Below are 20,668 nucleotides of genomic sequence, written 5' to 3'. Positions count from 1 at the left end.
AAGTTCTATATCAGGGTTCATGTAAGGCAAAAACATTCTAAAGGAAAGATGGATTTGAGGACATATATGATTCTGAGTGTAAATGTCTGGCTACAAGCAAAAATTCCAGGGAGCATTTCAGACTTTCGAGGCAGTGGAATTGGTGAAACCAAAGTCAAGCTCTCCAAACAGTAAAGGGGGCCCAGGTAATATCTGGAGTACAGGTGGAACAGGCAGAAAATTCCATTAATGTAATTGTATGATATGATGAACGGACAGAGTTAGAAAATAGGATGGCAGGGTAGGGCAGAGGGACCTGGAGGGCCCAGGATGGATGGAGAGATCAGCTGGGCTGGTCGGGGGAAGGGGCCATGGGCACACCCTCTTCATGTCCCCTCCCCCACCCTCTGAAACCCTTTGTGACTCTTCAGTGCTCTGTGATGCAGGCCTGGGATTATAGGCAAGTGTGGACACTCTCAGAGCTCAGTTGCCTCAGGCAGCCTTGCGATTCAGAAAATGGAGTTCAGTCAATGGAATGTTCTCTCATTTCTGAATAGCCATATTGAGTTGTTTTTGAGCATCTGCTCAACATTCTTAGATAGTGACCACAACCTCACCATCGTGTGTGGGTTGTGGTTGCTTCTTCTGTTCCTGTGCTTCCTGGTGGGGATTCCATCTTTACCAACCTTCTGGAAAACCAAAATCTACCAAAAGGTAAGGATCCCTGGGCAAGCCACCAACAGGGATTTTTTATTGTTGTTTCCATTTCCAGTCCCACATTTTTAAATGAGTTGGTCCAGAGAGACTCCTAAGATGGCAAGTCTGAATAGAGGATAGAACATCATCCTTCTAGGGGAATAGGAGAGGCAGGACTAGGGGTTCAGCTGGGACTGTTTCCCATTTAAAACTCACAGACCATCTGGGTGTGGTGGAGGATTCCTGGATAAAATCCCATGACTGATTTCACGGCCCTGCATTAGGTTATTTAGAGAGTTTGGGATCTGTGTAGGAGAACACTGTTCCCAACACTGGATCATGAGTCACATTCCCATGTCGGGCGTCATTCGACCAAACCGTCCTTTGTATTGGGCAGATCAGGAGAGCAGGGCTGAGCCTCTGAGCAGACACTGGAGTGTGAGCTCTGTCCCAGGATACAGGGTCCCATCTGAGGAAGCACAGATGTGACTGTGGGCCTCAGAGGCTATGCCCTCCTTGAGCAGAGGACTTCTGACTGAGAATATCAAGTGTGGACTCTAGCCAAAAATCCTCCTTCGAGTTTTTCAAAGAAGGAAAAATTGAAAGTATCTTATCACCTTTAGAAATTCAGAAAGGGAAAGAACACAAAGTGCTAGTAATAAAAATGGAGAGCGACATTAATCTTGGATGAATATCTGAGTCTCCTAGAGAGAGGAGCAAGCCAACTAAGTCCTCGCTCCTCATTCTTTTCTTTTTGTTCTCAGCGTCAGGGCAGAGCCAAGAGGAGAAGAAGAGGTGGAACATCAAGTGGTAAGGTTCCACCTACCCCACCTGAGCTCTCCAAGGGTGACCCTTCCTGTCCTCTCCATGAGGTCCCAGGTCCATGGTCTCTGAGGATGTCAGTCACTAGACAGAGTCCCTCTCGGAAGACAGAGGCCTCAGAGGAAAGGCTCATGGGAAGGTAGTCAGAACCCGAGACATTTCTCAGATTCCTGCTCTGCCCAGCTCTGGGCATGAAGCAGTGATGGGCCTGGACAATGGGTGTTGCCCAGGGGGTGGCCGTGGGAGACGTCAAGAGTCAGAACTTCTGTCTCCTGACCTTGTGAAACTACATTGACTTCCTGGATGATCAGACTCCTCGAGGTAACCATTGACCTATGTTCCTCACATGGTGGTTTTGAACATCCCATGGGATAATGTATGTGACAGTACTTTATAAATGAAGCAACAAACACACGTGAACCTTATTAATATTATCATTGACCGTTTGACCACATCTACTGATTCTTGGGGATTTCAGAGTTAACAGCCCGTTAATATCCCAAGGGTCTCCCATAAAGGGACTCCTGTGTAACACCTATGCTTCTACCTTTATTACATGTAATTCACTCTTCTGGTTTCCCAGGTTGGAGAAATTACCAGAGGGAAACAGAGGAGAAAAGGAGGCTAATTTCTATTCTGAAAAGGTGACTAGTCTTTTCTTTCCTGATCCCTCTTTAAAATGTTCTCTGCAATTCCAGGGATTCAGTACAGCCTGCAGTAGTCATGGGAGGGGTTTGCCATAGGAACGGGTATGTGAATGAAGGCCTTGGGGTGAGGGCTGCTGAGTGTATGGTGAAGTCATAGACGTGGGGCATTGTGAAGGGGCAGCAGGCTTCAGGTGGCCCCTCCCCTGACAGGCCAGCAGGTCCTCCTTTCCTTCTTCTGGTCCTGGCTACAGTTTTCTACTTCCTGTCTCCCGCAGGCCCCTAGGCCGGCCTCTCGATACCACCCGCTTTCGTCAACTATTATGCCCAGACCCCTCCTGTGAGGTGTGTAATAGCACAACTGCTGAGATCAATCAGCTCCTGGAGGACCTGGAAGATGATACCGCCTCTGTGTCCTCTATGGCTTCCACAGCTTCTGGGACTGAGTCATCATTCACTCTGTCCTCCGCCTTCTCAGAAGTCCCTCCAGGAGACCTAACACCAGCCCCTCCACCTGACCCTTCCCCACCGCCCCACTCCATCCTCTCACCTAACCCAATGACACCCTTAGCTGACTTTCTTTCACCCTCACCACCGGGTCACTCTATGCCACCAGAGCCTTTTCCTCCCTTGGAGTCCAAATTCCCAGCAGACCGTTCCCCACCCCAACCCCTTGCCCTTCCCCCTCTCCCACCACATGACACCCAGGCAACGGGTCCTATTCTCCAACCAGAGGCCACTCTGTCTCTGAATACGATCTTCTCTCTTGACCGCACCCTTTCCCAAGATATTAACCCCTTACCAAATTTGTCCCAGATAATGAATCCCAATGATTCACTGGCTTGTCATCACGCACCACCAAGCCTGTCTGTCTCACCACCGACAGACCACCCTTTAACTGTGACTCAATCTAAATCGGTTTCCATCTTATTGAAGTCTGTTCCAGAGAACTCATCTCCAGATAGCCCTGGTGGGTTGTCCACTTATGTCCCAACAGTCAGAGGCACTGACCATTCAAGCCTGTCAATTTCAGAATTATCCTGGTGGCAAGCTTGTGCCAAAGACTTGTTCTTAGCACCTTCCACCTTGGCACCATGTGATTTTAATCAGGAGTTTCTTGCCCTCCATTCTTCAGAGTCCTCTCTGGAGAGACACCCTACAGCTAACCTTATAGAACCTGGTAACCTCTCATTTCTCAGCCCTCATGTCCTGGCACTCCTGGAGAGACAAGTCCGAAAGAGGAGGGATTTCCTGATGTGGAAGGAAAAGGAGAAGGAGAAGGGTTCTTTTCCAAAAAAACTTAGGCCAGGCCACCAACTAAATCCTTCGGGGAAAACGTTAGAGTCAAATGCTGATGAGTGTGACTCAGCATTCTCCCTTCCTTTCTGGAGCAGTGCAGGCAACCCAAAGGAGCTGCACATGCATGAGCAGCCCCCATATCCTAAAATCTTGGGGGACCATTTACAGGAAAAATGTATGCAGATCTTCTGGGGTCTCCCATCTCTGCACAGCGAGTCCTTGCCCTCTGCTATCCGTGACTCAAGTGACTGCACCACAATCTTCCTTTTCAATACCATCCCAAATGCCTCCATGGGCCAAGAATCCCCAGTACCTCTCCATCGCCCACCTCCATCCTTGCCTGAGATCCAGCCCCAACCCTTGCCTCAAACCCTGCCCCAATCCCAGCCCCTACCTCTCACTCAGGTCAAGTCCCAGGCCCACCTTAAAGCCCCACTCCCAATCCTACCATCTGGTCCTCTACCCCAGATAAGGATCTGTGGAGTGTGTCACCATAGACCCCAGGATGAATCAGAGTCTCTCACCTCATCTGAAATTCAACAACTGGAATGGAAAGTGTTGCAGAAGCAACAGGAAAGTTTGTGGGGTTCCCCCTCTGTAGTCCAAAGATCTCAGGAAGAATTTTGTTCTTCAGCTCCCAACTTTCCTTACCATCAGGCCTCCCAGGCCCATGCCTCCATCTCCATCCTTCCCGTAGAGTTTCCTCTCAGTGATGAGCTGAGGAAGAAACTGGAACATCACCTTCGAAAGAGGCTCATCCAACACCGGTGGGGCCTGCCCCGCAGGATCTGTGAGTGTCTGTCACTGATGATGCCTCCAAGAGATTTCTCAGAGATAGCTAAGTCAGAGAGCAATCGTGGACTCTCACGGATCTCGGTGAACAAAGATCTAAATGTTGGATTGAGCCAATCCAAAAGCTTCCATGAGAGGGGTTCAGAACTGCTTCAGGTAGAGAAGGAGATGGGGAAGGATCAGGGGCATAGCCCAGAGAACGGCCCAAAAGCTCATCTGTTGAGTGACCCAGAGAGCTCTTCAGATAAGGATCCGGCATATGACTCTGAGAAAGACCTAAATAGTCACGTGGCAAGTCTGTCAGGGAAAAATTCAAGGGCCTTGGAGGAAAGTCTAGATCAGAAACAACTTGAAAATGTCCTGAAAGCACATTTGAGCAAGAAGTTTGAGGAAATCAGTGAGGCTCGGCTCCCTGGGACGGTGCGCAGTTCATGGCATGCCAGCAAGCAGACATTGCTGCTTTCTGACAAATCCCGCACCCAAATAACACAGAGGAGTTTGCCACCTTCAGTGGGTGGGGACTCCTCCCTGAATACCTTCCAGGAGCTTTGCTTCATTGATTCCAGCGCACAACAGATGATGGAAAGCCATATTAAAAGCTTTCGTATGAGAATGGAGTGGGGCCTTCCCTGCAGGGTCCTTGAATCCATACAGGCATTTAAATTGGAAGATGCTGCATCCCAGTCCTTGACCTATTTCTACTGTCCCCCCTCAAATAACCCAACTTTGGAAGTGGACTCCAAATCCGAGGGCTTCGAGCCCCATAGAGGAAGCTCTAAATCTGTTCTTCAAGAAAAAGCGGAAACAACAAATTCAGCCCTGGTCCTGGATCGTCTTTGCCCTGCTACTTCACCTATGGGCAGGCAAGGACAAGGGGTGCCGAGACAATCACCCTCTGGTATCAACCAAGAGATTGCAGAGGTTGTTCAGAGGAGTAAGGGTGCCAGGCAGACTCATCTGCCTGTCACATGTGGCATCACAGGCAAAGCGAGTCAGAAATTTACTCAGCTAGGCAACAGATGCCCCCCAGAGCTGCCTGCAAGGCAAGCTGGTGCCAAACATGAGACAAAGGATGCGAGAGTGAGTCCCAGTGATAGAAGAGAAGGGCGACAGGACAAAAAGATGAAGTCGGAACCCTTTTCCGTGCACAGCACGGCCAGGGACATATTCAGGGCCAAGGAGCTCAACGCTCTGCAGTCAAAAACTGCTAATGTGTTGACAACCAGCAAGCCAGGAAGCTCCCAAAGGATACGTGAGAATCACAGTAAAATAGAAATTACTGGGACCATTGAAAGCCCTGCACCAAAAAGACAAGTTCCCCAAGACCCGAAGTCATCGGATCTTAAGGAACATCTGTTTAGGGAATTAAAGTCGAAACTAGAGAAGAGGAATCAGAGCCAGGTCCAAGGCCAACACACTGACAGGTCCCCTGCCTCAGAGAGCTTGACTTGCAAGGCCTCACTGACTCATGCCCACGGTGTCTCCAGTGGGGACATGGGAGCTTCCCAGGTGCTGCATGTCCATCTGGAGGACACTGGGATCAGCAGGCAGCAGCGGCAGGAGCCTTGGGTCCCTAAGAAAGATCGAAAGAGGTACGAGGATAAGAAATTCCCACCAGCTACAATGAGAGTGAGCCCTCCGGGCACCAACAAAGAAGAGCTTGGTGGAGGGGATGCAGGGTTGGGGACATCCCAACCTACAAGAAAGAGTTTCCCTACTCAGATCACAGCATCAGAGGAGACGCTTGGGAGCAAGTCTTCCCAGACCTCATCACAGAAGGCACAGCCTCCTCCTGAAAGTCTGTTCAGAAAAAAGATGAACCACATTTTTCAATGGCTTCGTCCTGGGACAAAAGGCAAAAACCAAGAACATCCCCAGGAAAAGGGCAGCCCCATATCATCTGCACAGAGCAGAGGCCTGGTTAAAGGGAGAGCTGCCGTTACTGGGACCACCACGGCTCAGAAGACCAGGACGGTCCCTGGGAAGTTCCCAGTGGAGAAACTGGGGCAGCGGTGTGCAGCAGAGGTCACCCGCCCTCAAGAGCCCCTTCCTTCCCTGAGGAAGTTTGTGAAAACTGACCAGAAGGCAGAAGAGCAGGCCCAGGCAGAGCCCGTCCAGGGGCATCCTTCCAACTACAGGGCTCCCTCCTGTAAAGTGCCAAGCACCAAGTCCTGCCACCAAGAAGTTGTCTTTGCTGGCCAGAATTATCCTACATGTTCTAGACGGATCAGAGACCAGAACAGACACCCTCAGAAAGTCATGGCGTTTAAAGATCAGCTATTGGATCAGAAGCGTCCCTTATCTGTGCCCCGCAGGGAGCATGTGCCCCATCCAAGCTCCACCTGCAGGCGTCAAGCCGGCCCAGGGGCCTCCAGCTGTTCTCACCACTGCTAAAGGCACTATGTTTAGGGATCCGTCTCTATGTCAACAGAAAACGCTTTTCCAGCGTTTCGAGAGCGGAAAATTTCCCACCGCAAAATAATTCCTTCTTGTGGAGAATATTAATTCTCCCCAATAAATGATTCTCTAATAATAGTGATGTCTTTTCTGTGTCCTGTGTTGGGGGCATGGGTTTCAGGTAACTCAGGGCTTGTGCTTAGGGAAAAGGAGGAGTGAGTTCAGCTCTTACTGATTGCTTCCTCTGGCTTCTAAAAGGTCACCAGTGCTCTGGAGCTCTTGTTGACAAAGAGATATCACGTGCCCCCAAAAGCCCATTTCCTCCCTGATGAAGTTTGAGGAGGTGGGCTCTGCCTCCTGCCTCTTCGCTTAGCCTTAACGAAAGTGTAGAGCAGCTCACACCTTCCGCTCACTGAATGTTTTACATCCTTCAGAGAGTAGGGAAGACAGGTGTTCTCTATCCGAAGAGGGTCAAGAATAGGTATGCAATTCATAAAACAACAATGAAGAAAAAACAGTGGCTTCATCATGATTTAGAGGTCAGTGACCAGAGGACCCCACAGGTGGGTGAACCCTGAATGGGATTTGGGGGGTGGGGGAGGGTATTGCTGCAGTGGATCCTGGGCTGGTGGGGGAGGGGCTAGGAACAGCACAGACGCGCCTTAAGAATCTGTCATGCGAGTCATATTAATGTGTTAGGGAAGAATACTTTAAACTTTACATTGAGGTTTCCCTACTGGAAAGGCACCTGGGGGAAGTGGTTCCCCTCTGTAGGTATTTCTTCAGACTGCCAAATGATATTTTGTTGCAGAGCAAAAGCATCACTCAGCTGCCAGTAGTAACAATGTTGACCAGGTAGCCACCTACCTCCCAGGATAAAATAAAGCTGAGAGTAAGGAAAAGATGACTTGGAGTAAGCGAGGAGGGAAGAAAAAATGAAGAGGGGAAAGAAGGACCTTGCTGGTAGAACAAAGCTTTATGCCTCATCATCCATATGGTGACCCTGTCCTGTTCCCCCCGCCCCCTCCTCAATCTGATCCAGGCATCACCACCTTGAGGCTGATCCAGGCACTGCACAGCACACTGATGCCTTATTCCAAAAAGGCACTGCGCTGTTCTTTGAATACTAAACAACATCTGCAGGGAGGTCATCAGGCATGGCATCCCCCTCTTTGGGGAAGGTGATCTTGCTGCCTTCCTTCCATCTATGCTTAATAGGAATATACAAGATCTTGCCCTTAGTGTGTACAGTTCACCTATCAGGATGGAAGTGCCGCCTCTGATATTCACGGCCTTGGTGGAGCCATGGCTGGTCTCCCCCAGAACACCTGCAGCTCAGGAACCAGAGGTGAGTCCCAGACTATGCACCAGGTTACAGATATATGGGGGTCTCACCATGGACTGCACACATACCCCACCTTACAATAGGGGTTTGGAGGAAAGGCAACTGCACTTAGACAGACTGGGACTCAAAACTTGGCTGAGTGTCAACTGGGGCAAAATTCAAAAAGCATTATGATGGTGAGCGTTAAATACATTAAGTTGTAGACGTCTAAGTAAAATAAAGATGGCTACAAGGGTGGAAAAATAAAATACCAATTTTGTTTTCTAAAAACAACATGATTTTAAAAATGGAAGGGAGGAGAAAAAGGGAAAAATAGAATAAAATGATTGTTCTATGAGTAATAAGAGGGGGTCAAGATATAGGTGACAAACGAAATAAGACTCCGAGTAAGGGAAAGGAATCTGAGGACATTAGAAAAGATACAAGTATAATGGTAACTATTGTAACAAAACCGAACACGCACGCGCGCGCACACACACACACACACTACACAAATGGGGTGAGTATCCCAGAGGGCACTGGAGGTAGTTTTCCCAGAAAGGCTTGTGAATGCTAGGTGTTAAAACGAAAACCAAAAACAAAACCGGTGTCCACTACAGCCTCTCTCACTCCACACTTGTATCTTCTTGTCCAGAGTTATGCCATTGAACCCACAATGTCTGAAACTTGAGGTCAAAGAAAGAATGCAGATTCTGTGGAGGTCCTGGGAGGGGGTGGGGCCCAGGGCAGGAGACTTGAAGAGGTGAGGAGGCCATGGAGGGCTCTACCATCGATGTGGATAGACCAGCCAAAGACCAGCCTCTCAGTTTCTACATCATCTCATCTTAGGGTCCTTTCCTTCCATTCCAGTGTAGTTACTGCCACACTCCAGAGCTTATCACCAGGAACACTTCAGCCATCCAGATTATTACAGTCGGACATTCCACTCCTTGGCCTCGTCTCTCATTCTTCTGATTCATATGCCACTTGTTAACTTTTCAACTCCAGGCCCTTCATTTTTCCACTTACTCCTTGTCTGTCGGTCAAGCTCTTGTTTACATTTCCTCCCTCTCCGGGGTAGACTCGATGGTCTGTCAGCTAACCAACATTTAAAAAGCTCCGCTACTAATGGGCCCCATCCAATCCCTTTTAATCCTTCCTGTCTGGCAAAATCCCATCTCTCTGCCTTTCCCAGAAATGCCTTCCTATAACTAATTGAGCACTATTGGATTAAATCTCACAATGGAGTCTACCGATGCCACAGTAAATTCAGCCCCAGCACCAGCTGGAAATCACTCACTCATTCCACAAAGAATTATCCCATGCTTACTAACATGAGAACAAGACAAATGGAGCTTAGGTCTCTGTTTCCTTATTCCATTCTCTCTCCAGGGACACTCAAATGTATTTCAAATCTCCTTCACTTTCCTCAAATTTAGGCTGTCTCCATTTGCTCAGTAGATGTGCTGGACCACTGATCACAGAGGAACTAGAAGTCAGGAGACAGGAACTTTCCGTCAATAAACCTTCACAAAAACCTTTTCCCGTTTCTCCTTTCCTTCTTTCCTGTTATATGAAAAGAGGTTTCCTTCCTAACCTCAATGATTACACTTCCTGAAATGTCCTTATTGAGAGAGCTAAACCCTTGTCTTGATGGACTGAGCCCCCTTGCCAGGTCTCCTCTCGTCCCCTCCCTCTCTTTAGGAGGCACCCAGCTTCTTTCATTATTTTAAGCTTTCTATTACAGAAATGTTTGAACATGCACAAGAGCAGTGGAACTTCCCATGTAGCCCTTACCCCACTTTCACAGTTATCATCTGGCACGTGTGATACGGCCCGTCTCCTACACTACGGTTAAGGGGCAAAAGCCCATGGGAACATCCTGCCATCCGTCTCTCAGGTGTATGCTTTGTGCCCATGTCACAGCTCTCACGTTTCTTTGACATTTACTACCTGTGGAGCTCACTGACCCAAAACAGATGGACAGAGCCATGGGGAGGAAATGCACTGAGCTTCAGATGCTCTGGCCATCAGTTCTGCTCAGCCCTGTAGTCAAGCCTGAGAAGTCACTGAGTTAACTCCTCCCTCCACCCCACGCAGAAAGGAATCTTCCTAAGCAAATGCAGTGCACGGTGTTGCAGTCCCTCAGTCACACAGTGACTGCAGCACGTAGAGAGCACAGAAGGAGAAAACTGTACATGTGATAAGGACTTCACATCACCATGCAAGTGTTTTCAAAGATTTAGAAGAAAGTTTCTTTCCTGTAATACATTTAAAACGAGCTACTGTATGATGAGTTAAACACAGGAGATCAAACACTTTTTTATCTCCTCTCCTTCCCCAAAAGTAAAATATTACATGAAAAGATGCTCCACATCATTAGTCACCAGGGAAATGCAAATCAAAACCACTGTGAGATAGCACTTCACACACAGGATGGCTAGAATCAACAAGTTAGATAATAGCAAGTGTTAGAAGGCCGAGAAACTGAAACCCTTCTATGCTGCTGGTGGGTATGAAAAATGGTGCAGCTGTTTTGGAAAACCGTCTGGCAGTTCCTCAAAAGTTAAACACAGAATTACCATATTACCTAGAAACTCCACTTCTAGCTATACACTCAAGAGAAATGAAAACATATGTCCACACAAGAACTTGTACACAAATGTCCATAGCAGTATTATTCATAACGGTCAAAAGACGGAAACAACCTAAACGTCCATCAACTGACGAATGGGTAAATAAATTACGGTATATCCACACAATGTAATATTTTTTGGCAATAAAAAGTACTGATACATGCTACAATATGCACAAACCCTGACAACATTATGCAGAAGTGAAAGAGGCCAGTCACAAATAACCTCATATGATTCCATTCATACGAAATGTCCAGAACAGAGAAATCTAGAGAGAGAGGAAGTAGACTAGTGGTCGCTTAGGGCTGGGAGGATGAGAGGACAGGGGCATGACAGCTAAAGGTTATGAAGTTTCTTTTTGAAGTCATGAAAATGCTTTAAAATTGACTGTGGTGATGGTTACCCATCTGTGAATATACTAAAAATCATGGAATTATACACTTTAAATGGGTAAGTTGTATAGTATGTGAACTATATTTCAATAAAGCTGCCAAAACAAGTAAAGGATTTAAAAAGAATAAGGCCCTTGAGGATGACAAGAAGGGGAGAAGATATGACAAAAGATGTCAACACAATTTTTGAAGACGGAAATCCGGTGCAGGAGTGGTAACTGAGTAGCAGAGCAGAGGAAGTGCCGGCAAACCAACTCACACCACAAAACCCCAGAAGACGGACGACCCGGTGGCACCAGATAAGGAAGAAATTAAGGGTTTCATGCTGTACACATGTTGAATATTTTGTTCTTTCCTTTGGTTCTTGTTTTATATTATGTGTAATTTTTTAAAAAAAAATTTTGGGGGGGATGCTCTTTTCCAGTATTTTGTGAAACCCTGTTGAAATGTTAGCACACTTTAAATGTGCAAAGAGGATCCAGGGTTTCTTGCCTGGGACAGAACCTGCGACAACTGTTTTAAAGTCACCATTGCACACTTCTGGGGTCTGGGTAGGCTAGCGCTGGCAGGTACGGGAATCAAAGCCAGAAATTTCAAAGGTTAGGCAAAATTTGGGACAACAGCCAACGGTCCATTTTTAAAATGTATTTATTTAAAGATAAACTTGTGGAAAAGTTGCATGGATGGTAAACAACCATATACCCTTTATCCAGGTGTACCCATTAGTATTTTGACCCATTTTCGATATCTCTCCACTTTGTCTCTGTCTCCGCTCCCTCCCTCCCCTTTCTCTCTATATCAGCACACACACACACACACACACACATGGATGTCCATGAATGTGCCATGTCCGCGCCCGGGATCCAAACCGGCGAAATGCTGGGCCACCAAAGCGGAGTGTGCAAACTTAACCACTCGACCATGGGGCCGGCCCCACCTGAAACTATTGTTGGTGGAGCTTATCTTGCTCAGACTTTAAAGGATGATTTGACAATCATGAGTCCTGGGGACCTTAGGGGCAGTCAGGACCAGACTTACTATAAAAAAAACAATGCCAGAGAAGCAAAGATACATAGAGGGATTTGTCTGAACAGAGACCTCCTGCAGTCGAGGGAGGGTACATGAGAGGGGTGGGCTTGAAGTGTACCTTCCTTTTGGGTAGAGACGATGGTGAAGCTGTGGATGAGGGAGAAGACAGGGAAAGAAAGGAGCTGTCATTACTGGTAAACCCTCTCACATGGGAGGGAAAGGATTGGGTGTCTGCGGCTAAGATAGATTCATCAGACTCAGCGAGGGAATGCGGGCAGGCAAAGGGAGGACATGACACAGGGCTTCATTCCAGCAGTTTAGCACTGAACAATGAAGCTGTAAAAGTTATAACTATTAAATGACTAGCTAGCGTGGGGGGAGATGAAATAATCATATATACACCATCAACAAAAATGACATTATTGTTTAAAAAGGTACAGAGATGTCAATGGGAATTTTGGGGAAAAGATAGAAAGTAGATGGGGAAAAAAATCATAAAACCTTTCATGGAAGAAGTAACCATAGGTGTGATTCAAAAAAAATCTAAAGGTACTGTCAAATATGATTACAACTGTGCTCACTAGAAGTTATGCTAGAGAGAAGCCTAGTCCCTAAATCAAGATGAGTTTGACCCTGCAGGTCATGGTCCAGCACAATTGCTCTGTAAAATAATGGAAAAGTTTAAAATTTTGCTGGGAGGAGGGGATTTGGCAGAGAAAAAGAGGGAGCAGCAGGGTGAGACACCGTATGGGTGGAGGGGGCCAGATTTGAGAACCTTTAGAGGCTGACTAGCCTAAGAGGGATTCGGGGAAAAGAACAACTACCAAACATTTTCAAGTTGTTTGCCCTGGGTCCATGGATGTGCCACGCCCTTGTGGCCCTCTTTCTCATGCTTTCTGTTGGTTGATACAGGCTACTCTGTTCTCTCATGCTTTTTGGTGATAGGGGATTCTTTTGAGGAGATAACGGGAGGTGGGGCTGCTGCTGAGTGTATTTCTGGTTTCATACAGGTAAAAACACATCATGTATGAGGGGAAGTTTTAGTTGAAGGCCGAGTAGATCTTGGGGATGTAAATCCCTGGGCACAGGACCGACTTTCAAAGATGACGTGGGGGTCCAAAAGGAGATCACCAAGCAATAAAAGGCTCTTAGGTAATAGCTGGGTAACAGAATAAATAGAAAATTTCACCAAGGTGAAATATACACTATGGTGAATATGTGGAGTTGGAAGGTAAGTTGGAAGGATCTAAAGGGCCTCAGAGGGGTGGACTGATTTGCTGGCCTGGATGGTGGGGGAAGGGTTGTGGGTTCATCACTTCTGTGTTTTCCCCTCCCCGACCATCAAGAACCTTTGGTGTCTATGCTAAAGCTCTGTGACGTGGGCCTGGAACTCTAGTCTAGAATGCGCACTCTTAACGCCCAGCTGCCTGAGGTGGCAGTGCACTTCTGGTGATGCAGATCACCCTCTTTGTCTGAGGAATGTTAATGCACCACGGCTGAGCTCCAGCTTGAGCTCCTAGGTATTCCCATCCCTGCCTTCCTGTGTGGGGTGGGGCTCCTTCTTCTGTCACTCTGCTACCTAAAGAGGAGTCCATGTTTCCCAAAATTTTGGAAAGAGAGAGACATCAATCAGGTAAGTAAATCAGGTCCCTCAGAAATATCAAATCTTTCTTTTCAAATAGATGCATTCAATGCTATCAGTTTCCCCCTATGTACTGCTTTTGCTATACCTTATAAATTTTAATAAGTTCTATTTTAATTTTCATTTAGTTTAAAATACTTTGAGACTTCTTCCTTGACCAATGTGTTTAGTAGCGTGTTGTTTAATCTCCAAACATTTTAGGATTTCCAGCTATCCTTCTGTAATTGATTCCTAGTTTAATTCCATTGTGGTCTGAAAACATACTTTGTCCAATCTCTATTTATTTTTGTTAAAGTGTGTTTTGTGGCCAAGAACGTGGTCTATCTTGGTGAATGTTCCATGAGAGTTTGAGAAGAATGTGTATTATCGGATGAAGTACTCTAGAAAATGTCAATTAGATCACCTTGACTGATGGTGCTGTTCAGGTCAACTGCATCTATACTGATTTTCTGCCTGCTGAATCTGTCCATTTCTGAGAGAGAGGGTGAAATCTCCAAACATAACAATGGATTCAACTATTTCTCTTTGCAGTTCTACCAGTTTTTGCCTCATATTTTGAGACTATGTTGTTCGATGTATACATGTTGAGGACTGTGTGTCTTGTTGGAGCATGGACCCTTTATGGTTATGTAATACCCCTCTTTATCCCTGATAGTTTTCCTTGTTCTGAAGTCTGCTTTGTCTGAAATTAATATAGTTACTCCTGTTTTCTTTTGGTTAGTGTTAACAGGGTACATTTTTCTCTGTCTTTATTTGTAATCTATCCGTATCTTTATTTTTAAAGTGGGCATTTTGTATACAACATTTAATTGGGTCTTGTTTTTTTATCCACTGACAGTCTCTGTTTTTTAATTGGTGAATTTACACAATTTATATTTAGCGATTTTTAAAAAATACGGTAGGACTCATATCTACAATGTGTATAACTGTTTACTATTCATTATATCTATTCTTTTTTCTTCTCTTTTTCTGCGTTTTCTGGTTTTAGACAAGCATTTTCTATGATTCCATTTTCTCTCATCTCTTACTATATCAATTGTTCTTTAAAAAAAATTTCAGTGGTTGCTGTAGAGTTTGTAATATACGTTTATAAGTAATGTAAGTCCTCTGTAACATTGTTTTCATTCCTTTCACTTATCCATATACTATAATCACCCAATACATCGTCACTATTATTATTAGCTCAATTGAGAATAAGAAAAATAAAAGTTTCATTTTACCTTAATTTATTCCTTCTCTTCCTCTTTTTAATGAAGATCCAAGTTATCATTTTCCTTCTCCCTGAGGAACTTTTAAAAAATATTTATTGCAGAGCAGGTCTGCTGCTGATGAATTCCCTCAGTTTTTGTTTATCTGAAAAAGGTTTTATTTCTCCTTCACTTTTGAATGATAATCTCACTAGATATAAAATTCTAGGTGGGTGGTGTTTTTTCTTCTTTCAACACTTTAAATATTTCACTCCACTCTCTTCTTGCTTGCATGGTTTATGATGAGAATCCCACAACTCTCATCCTTGTTCCTCTAGATGTAGGGTGTTTATTTTCCTCTGGATTCTTTCAAGATTTATCTTTTGGTTTCCTACAGTTTGAAAATGATATGTCCAAGTATAGACTTTTTTAGTATTTATCTTGTTGGGGTCTTTTCTGAGCTTCTACAATCTATGGTTAACCTGTCATTAATTTGGAAAATCCTTGGCCATTATTACTTCAAATATTTTTCTACTCTGTTCTTTCTCTTTTCTCCTTCTGGTATGCCAATTACACATGCTACATATTTTGAAACTGTCTCACAGTTCTTGGATAGTCTGGGCTTTAATTTTTTTTTTCTTTTTCTCTGTGCATTTCAGTTTGCAAAGTTTCTATTGACATATATTCAAATTCACATATTCCTTCCTTGGCCGTATGCAGTCTACAGATGAGCCAATCACAGGCCCTCTCCATTTCTTGTAGTGTATTTGGTTTCTAACATTCCTTTTGAGTCTTTCTTAGAATTTCCCTCTGTCTGTTGACATTCCTCATCTGTTCTTGTGTGCCATCTACTTTTTCCATCAGAGCCCTTAACATACTAATCATGGTTATTTTGGATTCTATGTGTGATAATTCCAAAACCTGTGTCAATGTGAATGTGGATCTGATGCTTGCTTTGTCTGTTTAGACTGTTTTTTCTTGCCTTTTAGCATGCCTTGTAATTTTTGGTTGAAAGCCAGACATGCTGTATTAGGAAATAGGAACTGAAATAAATAAACCTTTAGTGTGAAGTTTTATGCTCATCTGGCTAGGTGTTGGGCTGTGTTTAATATTTACCGTAGCTGTGCATGTCAGAGGCCTCAATTTCCTCTAGTGTCCTTGTTTTTGTGTTTCTTGTGTCTTTAGGTTCCCCTAAATCTCCTCCTTAAACAGAGCCTATGCCTTGCAACTCTTTCAGCTATGATCCCATCACTATACTGCAGCCCTGGGGATGCGGTGGGAAGGTGTTAACGGAGGGGATATAATTAAATCTTTTAGTGGGCCTGTGTCCCTGGGTTGTGACGTTCACAAGTGTTTCTGAGCTTTTTTTTTCTTTTCTTTGAACTCTTTAGATGAGACCGGAAGGCTACAGGGGGCTGCAGTTGGGTAATTGCCCTTCACCCACGTGGGATAAGGCTTGGTACTCTTTTCCCCTGCTGAGGAGGCTTTTATTATGGAGCACACTCAGGGGATATTTCAAAATCCTTTCAAAATGGTAACCTTTCTTCCCCACCCTCCCGTGCCAGAAACATCAGAGTTTCTTCATGGTTCTTCACTGTGAGAACTTAGTAGGGTTCCTGGAAGTAAAACTCATGAGTAGGTGGGCCCTCCCCTTAAATGGTCCTCCAGGAGTTTCTCACTTTCATGCTAGCCCACATGCATCCTCAGCAGTTTGTCAGTGTCTTTTACGTGTTTCTACCAGTTTATGGCTCTAGTGGCTTCTGCTCCAGGTAAGCTGATCTTAACTGTGATTCTCTGCATTCACCCTCTCTGAAGATTTTGGGTAGTAGTTTGCCCTGCAACCTCAATTCTCTGGTGACTTCAAGAAAAGCCATTGATTTTCAGTTTGCTCAGCTTTTGCTTCTCCTAAGGACCGTAGTAAAGACTCCCAAGATCTTTAAGTGTTGGAGCTGGAACCAAAAGGCACTCCTCAAAGGATAATTCTTTATTTTCCTGTTCCCTTTCTCACATTTTTAAATGACTTTGGCTGGGCCAGAGAGACACCTAAAATGGGAAGTCTGAGGAGAGGACAGACCATTGCTCTCTTAGGGGAAGAGAACAGGCAGAACTAGGGCTTCAGGGAGGACTAAGGATTCCATTTAAAGCTCACAGACTATCTGGGTGTGCTGGTAGGTTCCCAAATAAAATCCCAAACAGTGATTCTGTAGTCCTTGATTCAGTTATTTAGCGTTTCAGATCTGTGTAGGAGAACACCGTTCCCAGCACTTGATCATGAGTCATCTTGCCATGTCAGGCGCCACTTGCCAAGCCTTCCTTCGTGTTGGGCAGATCAGGAGAACAGAGCTGAGTCTCTGAGCAGATGCTGGAGCAAGAGCTCTGTCCCAGGATACAGGGGCCTATCTGAGGAAGCACAGATGTGACTGTGGGCCTCAGAGGCTATGCCCTCCTTGAGCAGAGGACTTCTGACTGAGAATATCAAGTGTGGACTCTAGCCAAAAATCCTCCTTCGAGGTTTTCAAAGAAGGAAAAACTGAAAGTATTTTATCACCTTTAAAAATTAATAAAAGGAAGGAACGCAAAATTATAGGAATTAAAATAGAGAGTCATATTATTTTTGGATAACAAATATCTGACTTTCCTAAACAGAGAAGTGAGACCAATGAGTCCCAGCCCCTCATTCTTTTCTTTTTGTTCTCAGTGTCAGGGCAGAGCCAAGAGGAGAAGAAAAGGTGGAACACCAAGTGGTAAAGTTCTACCTATCCCACCTGAGCTCTCCAAGGGTAACCCTTCCTGTCCTTTCCGTGAGGTCCCAGGTCCATGGTCTCTGAGGATGTCAATCACTAGATACAGTCCCTCTCAGAAAACAGAGCCCTCAGAGGAGAGGCTCATGGGAAAGCAGTCAGAACCTGAAACATTTCTCAGATTCCTGCTCTGCCCACATCTGGGCATGAAGCAGTGATGGACCTGGGCAATGTGCGTTGCCCAATACGTGGCCATACGAGATGTCAAGAGTCAGAACTTCTGTCTCCTGACCTTGTGAAAGTACTTTGACTTCCTGGATGATCAGATTCTTCCTTGAAGTAACCAGTGACCTATGTTCCTCACATGGTGTTTTTGAGCCTCACATGGGATGACATACATATATGAATGAAAGCCCTTTGTGAATGATAAAGCAACATACATACGTGAGCTTTATTATTATCATTAACCGTGCGATCTTGAATCCTAATTCTTAGAGCTCTCCAAGTCCAATCTACCAAGGGTACCATAAAGGACATTCTACTCTGCCTCCTAAAAGATCTCTTTGCTTCTGTCTTCATCACTTTCCTGGTTTCCCAGGTTGGAGAGCTTGCCAGAGCGAAGCAGAGGAGGCAAGGAAGGTGCTTTCTCTGCTGCAAAGGTGACTAAACACAATCCTTCTTTCCTGTATCCAGCTTCTTAGCAGGGTCTAAGAATTTCTAGGGCCTCAGTGAAACGTGAGATTGATAAGGGAGGGAAAATCCTCAGATTTTGAAATCCAGATTGTGAAAGTCTTAGGGAGAAGGAAACAACATAGATTGTGAGCTCAAGGAAGTGGGGGGATGTGAAAGGACACTATGCAATGGGTGCCCCTACCTCTGTCAGACCAGGGCCCCATATATTTGTTCTGGTCCTGGCTGCAGCTATGTATATCCTGTCTCCTTCAGTCCCCGGGGCCAGTATCACGATACCACCTGCTTTCGTCAACTGCTATGTCCAGACCCCTCCTGTGAGGTGTGTAATAACACAACCATGGAGGTCAATCGGCTGCTGTTCCTGGAGGACCTGGAAGATGATACTGCCTCTGTGTCCTCTCTGGCTTCCACAGCTTATGGGACTGAGTCATCATTCACTCTGTCCTCCGCCTTCTCAGAAGTCCCTCCAGGAGACCTAACACCATCCCCTCCACCTGACCCTTCCCCACCGCCCCCCTCCGTCCTCTCACCTAACCCAACGACACCCTTAGCTGACTTTCTTTCACCCTCACCACCGGGTCACTCTATGCCACCAGAGCCTTTTCCTCCCTTGGAGTCCAAATTCCCAGCAGACCGTTCCCCACCCCAACCCCTTGCCCTTCCCCCTCTGCCACCACATGACACCCAGGCAACGGGTCCTATTCTCCAACCAGAGGCCACTCCGTCTCTGAATACGATCTTCTCTCTTGACCGCACCCTTTCCCAAGATATTAACGCCTTACCAAATTTGTCCCAGATAATGAATTCCAATGATTCAGTGGCTTGTCATCACACACCACCAAGCCTGTCTGTCTCACCACCGACAGACCACCCTTTAACTGCGACTCAATCTAAATCGGTTTCCATCTTATTGAAGTCTGTTCCAGAGAACTCATCTCCAGATAGCCCTGGTGGGTTGTCCACTTATGTCCCAACAGTCAGAGGCACTGACCATTCAAGTCTGTCAATTTCAGAATTCTCTTGTTGTCAGGCTCCTGCCAAGAACATGTTCCTCCCCACATTATCACACTCTGATTTTCAACGAGAGCAAGTTTCCCTCCGTCTACCAGAGACCTGTCTCTGGGGAGACTCTGCTACCAATCACATGGAGGCCAGCAGCCATTCTTTCCTTGGCCTTAACGGCCAGGCATTCTTGGCAAGACAAATAAAAAAGAGAATGGATTTCCAGATATTAGAGAAGAAAGAAAAGGAGGAAGGACTATTTTCAAAACAAATGTGCTCAGAAAACCAACGGATGTCTTCAGGGAATTCATTGCAGCCACTTGACGTACAAGACACCACAGCCCCCTAAACTGGCTGGGACATCACAGGCAAACCAGAGCAGCTGAGCATTTGTCAACAGCTACTGTATGTCAAGACTTTGGGAGAAAACTTGCAGCAGAAATATACCCAGCTCTTTTGGGGTCTTCCCTCTCTGCACAGTGAGTCCCTGGTGGCCACTCTCCTGGTTTCTAGAAGTAGTGCCCCACTAGGGTCTCATTTTGTCTTATTCAATGGAATCTGTAATGCTTCTGCAGTCAAGATGTGGGATCAAGAATCTCCACCACTTCCCCATTCTCACCCTCCTCCCCTCCCCGATGTACATCCGCAACCCTTCTCTCAGACCAACCCCCAATCCCAGCCCCCACCTTTCACTCAGGTCCAGCCCCATGCCCACCTTCAATCCCCACTCTCAATCCTACCATCTTCTTCTCTATCCCAGATTAGGGACCATGGAGTGTCTTTCCATAGATCCCAGATTGAGTCAGACTCTCATATCTCAAATGAAAATCAACACCTGAAATGGCACATGTTGCAGAAGCAACAAGAAAGTCTGTGGGGTTTAGTCCCTGCATTCCAAAAATCTCAAGAAGCCACTTGTCCTCAAGCTCTCACCCCTCCTTTGGTCAGCCAGTCCTCACATGCCTATGTGCCAGTCTCTGTCCTTTCTGGCCATTTTCATATCACCAGTGAACCCCAGGATAAAATGGAGCTCCACATTCCAAGGAGGCTATTTTCACACTGCTGCCTCCATGCCAGTAGGAATCTAGAGTCTCTGTGTAAATGCACAGAAACATCTCAGCAAAAAGGCAGACATGCACACTCACAGCTCCGTCAGCTTCAGGGCCAGAGTAGCAAGGATCGAGCAGAGACTGAATTGAGTTTCCCAGGAAGCTTCCATGAGACGATCTCAACAAAGTTTCAACTAAGGCAGGACATGAAGAGGAATCTTGGATATATCCTAGAGAAGAGCCCAGAAGATAGTCCTCCAAGGGTCTCAGAATGCTACCTACTGAAGAGTCTGAGGGCTGCCTCAGAGACAAAAAGTAGCTGTGTGTGTCACTCAAGGAATTAC

At 45.8% G+C, this 20,668-nt stretch overlaps 2 protein-coding genes across 51 annotated transcripts in view; one reads left to right on the top strand and one right to left on the bottom strand.

The window, feature by feature from the left end:
• Positions 1-20,668, bottom strand: part of LOC138917980 (ral guanine nucleotide dissociation stimulator-like) — a 91,560-nt gene that overhangs the window by 34,120 nt on the left and 36,772 nt on the right. The window lies entirely within an intron of this gene.
• On the top strand, positions 424-6,767 carry LOC138917977 (spermatogenesis-associated protein 31D4-like). Its single transcript, XM_070237034.1, has 4 exons — positions 424-693; positions 1,440-1,485; positions 2,081-2,141; positions 2,420-6,767. Exons 1-4 carry the CDS (start codon positions 496-498, stop codon positions 6,624-6,626), a joined length of 4,512 nt encoding a protein of 1,503 aa, XP_070093135.1. The 5' UTR covers positions 424-495; the 3' UTR covers positions 6,627-6,767.

Source organism: Equus caballus, chromosome 16, assembly GCF_041296265.1.
Source record: "Equus caballus isolate H_3958 breed thoroughbred chromosome 16, TB-T2T, whole genome shotgun sequence".
NCBI classification, from domain to species: Eukaryota; Metazoa; Chordata; class Mammalia; order Perissodactyla; family Equidae; genus Equus; species Equus caballus.
Note: the sequence above shows the minus strand (reverse complement) of the source record. Positions and strands in the feature narration are given on the sequence as shown.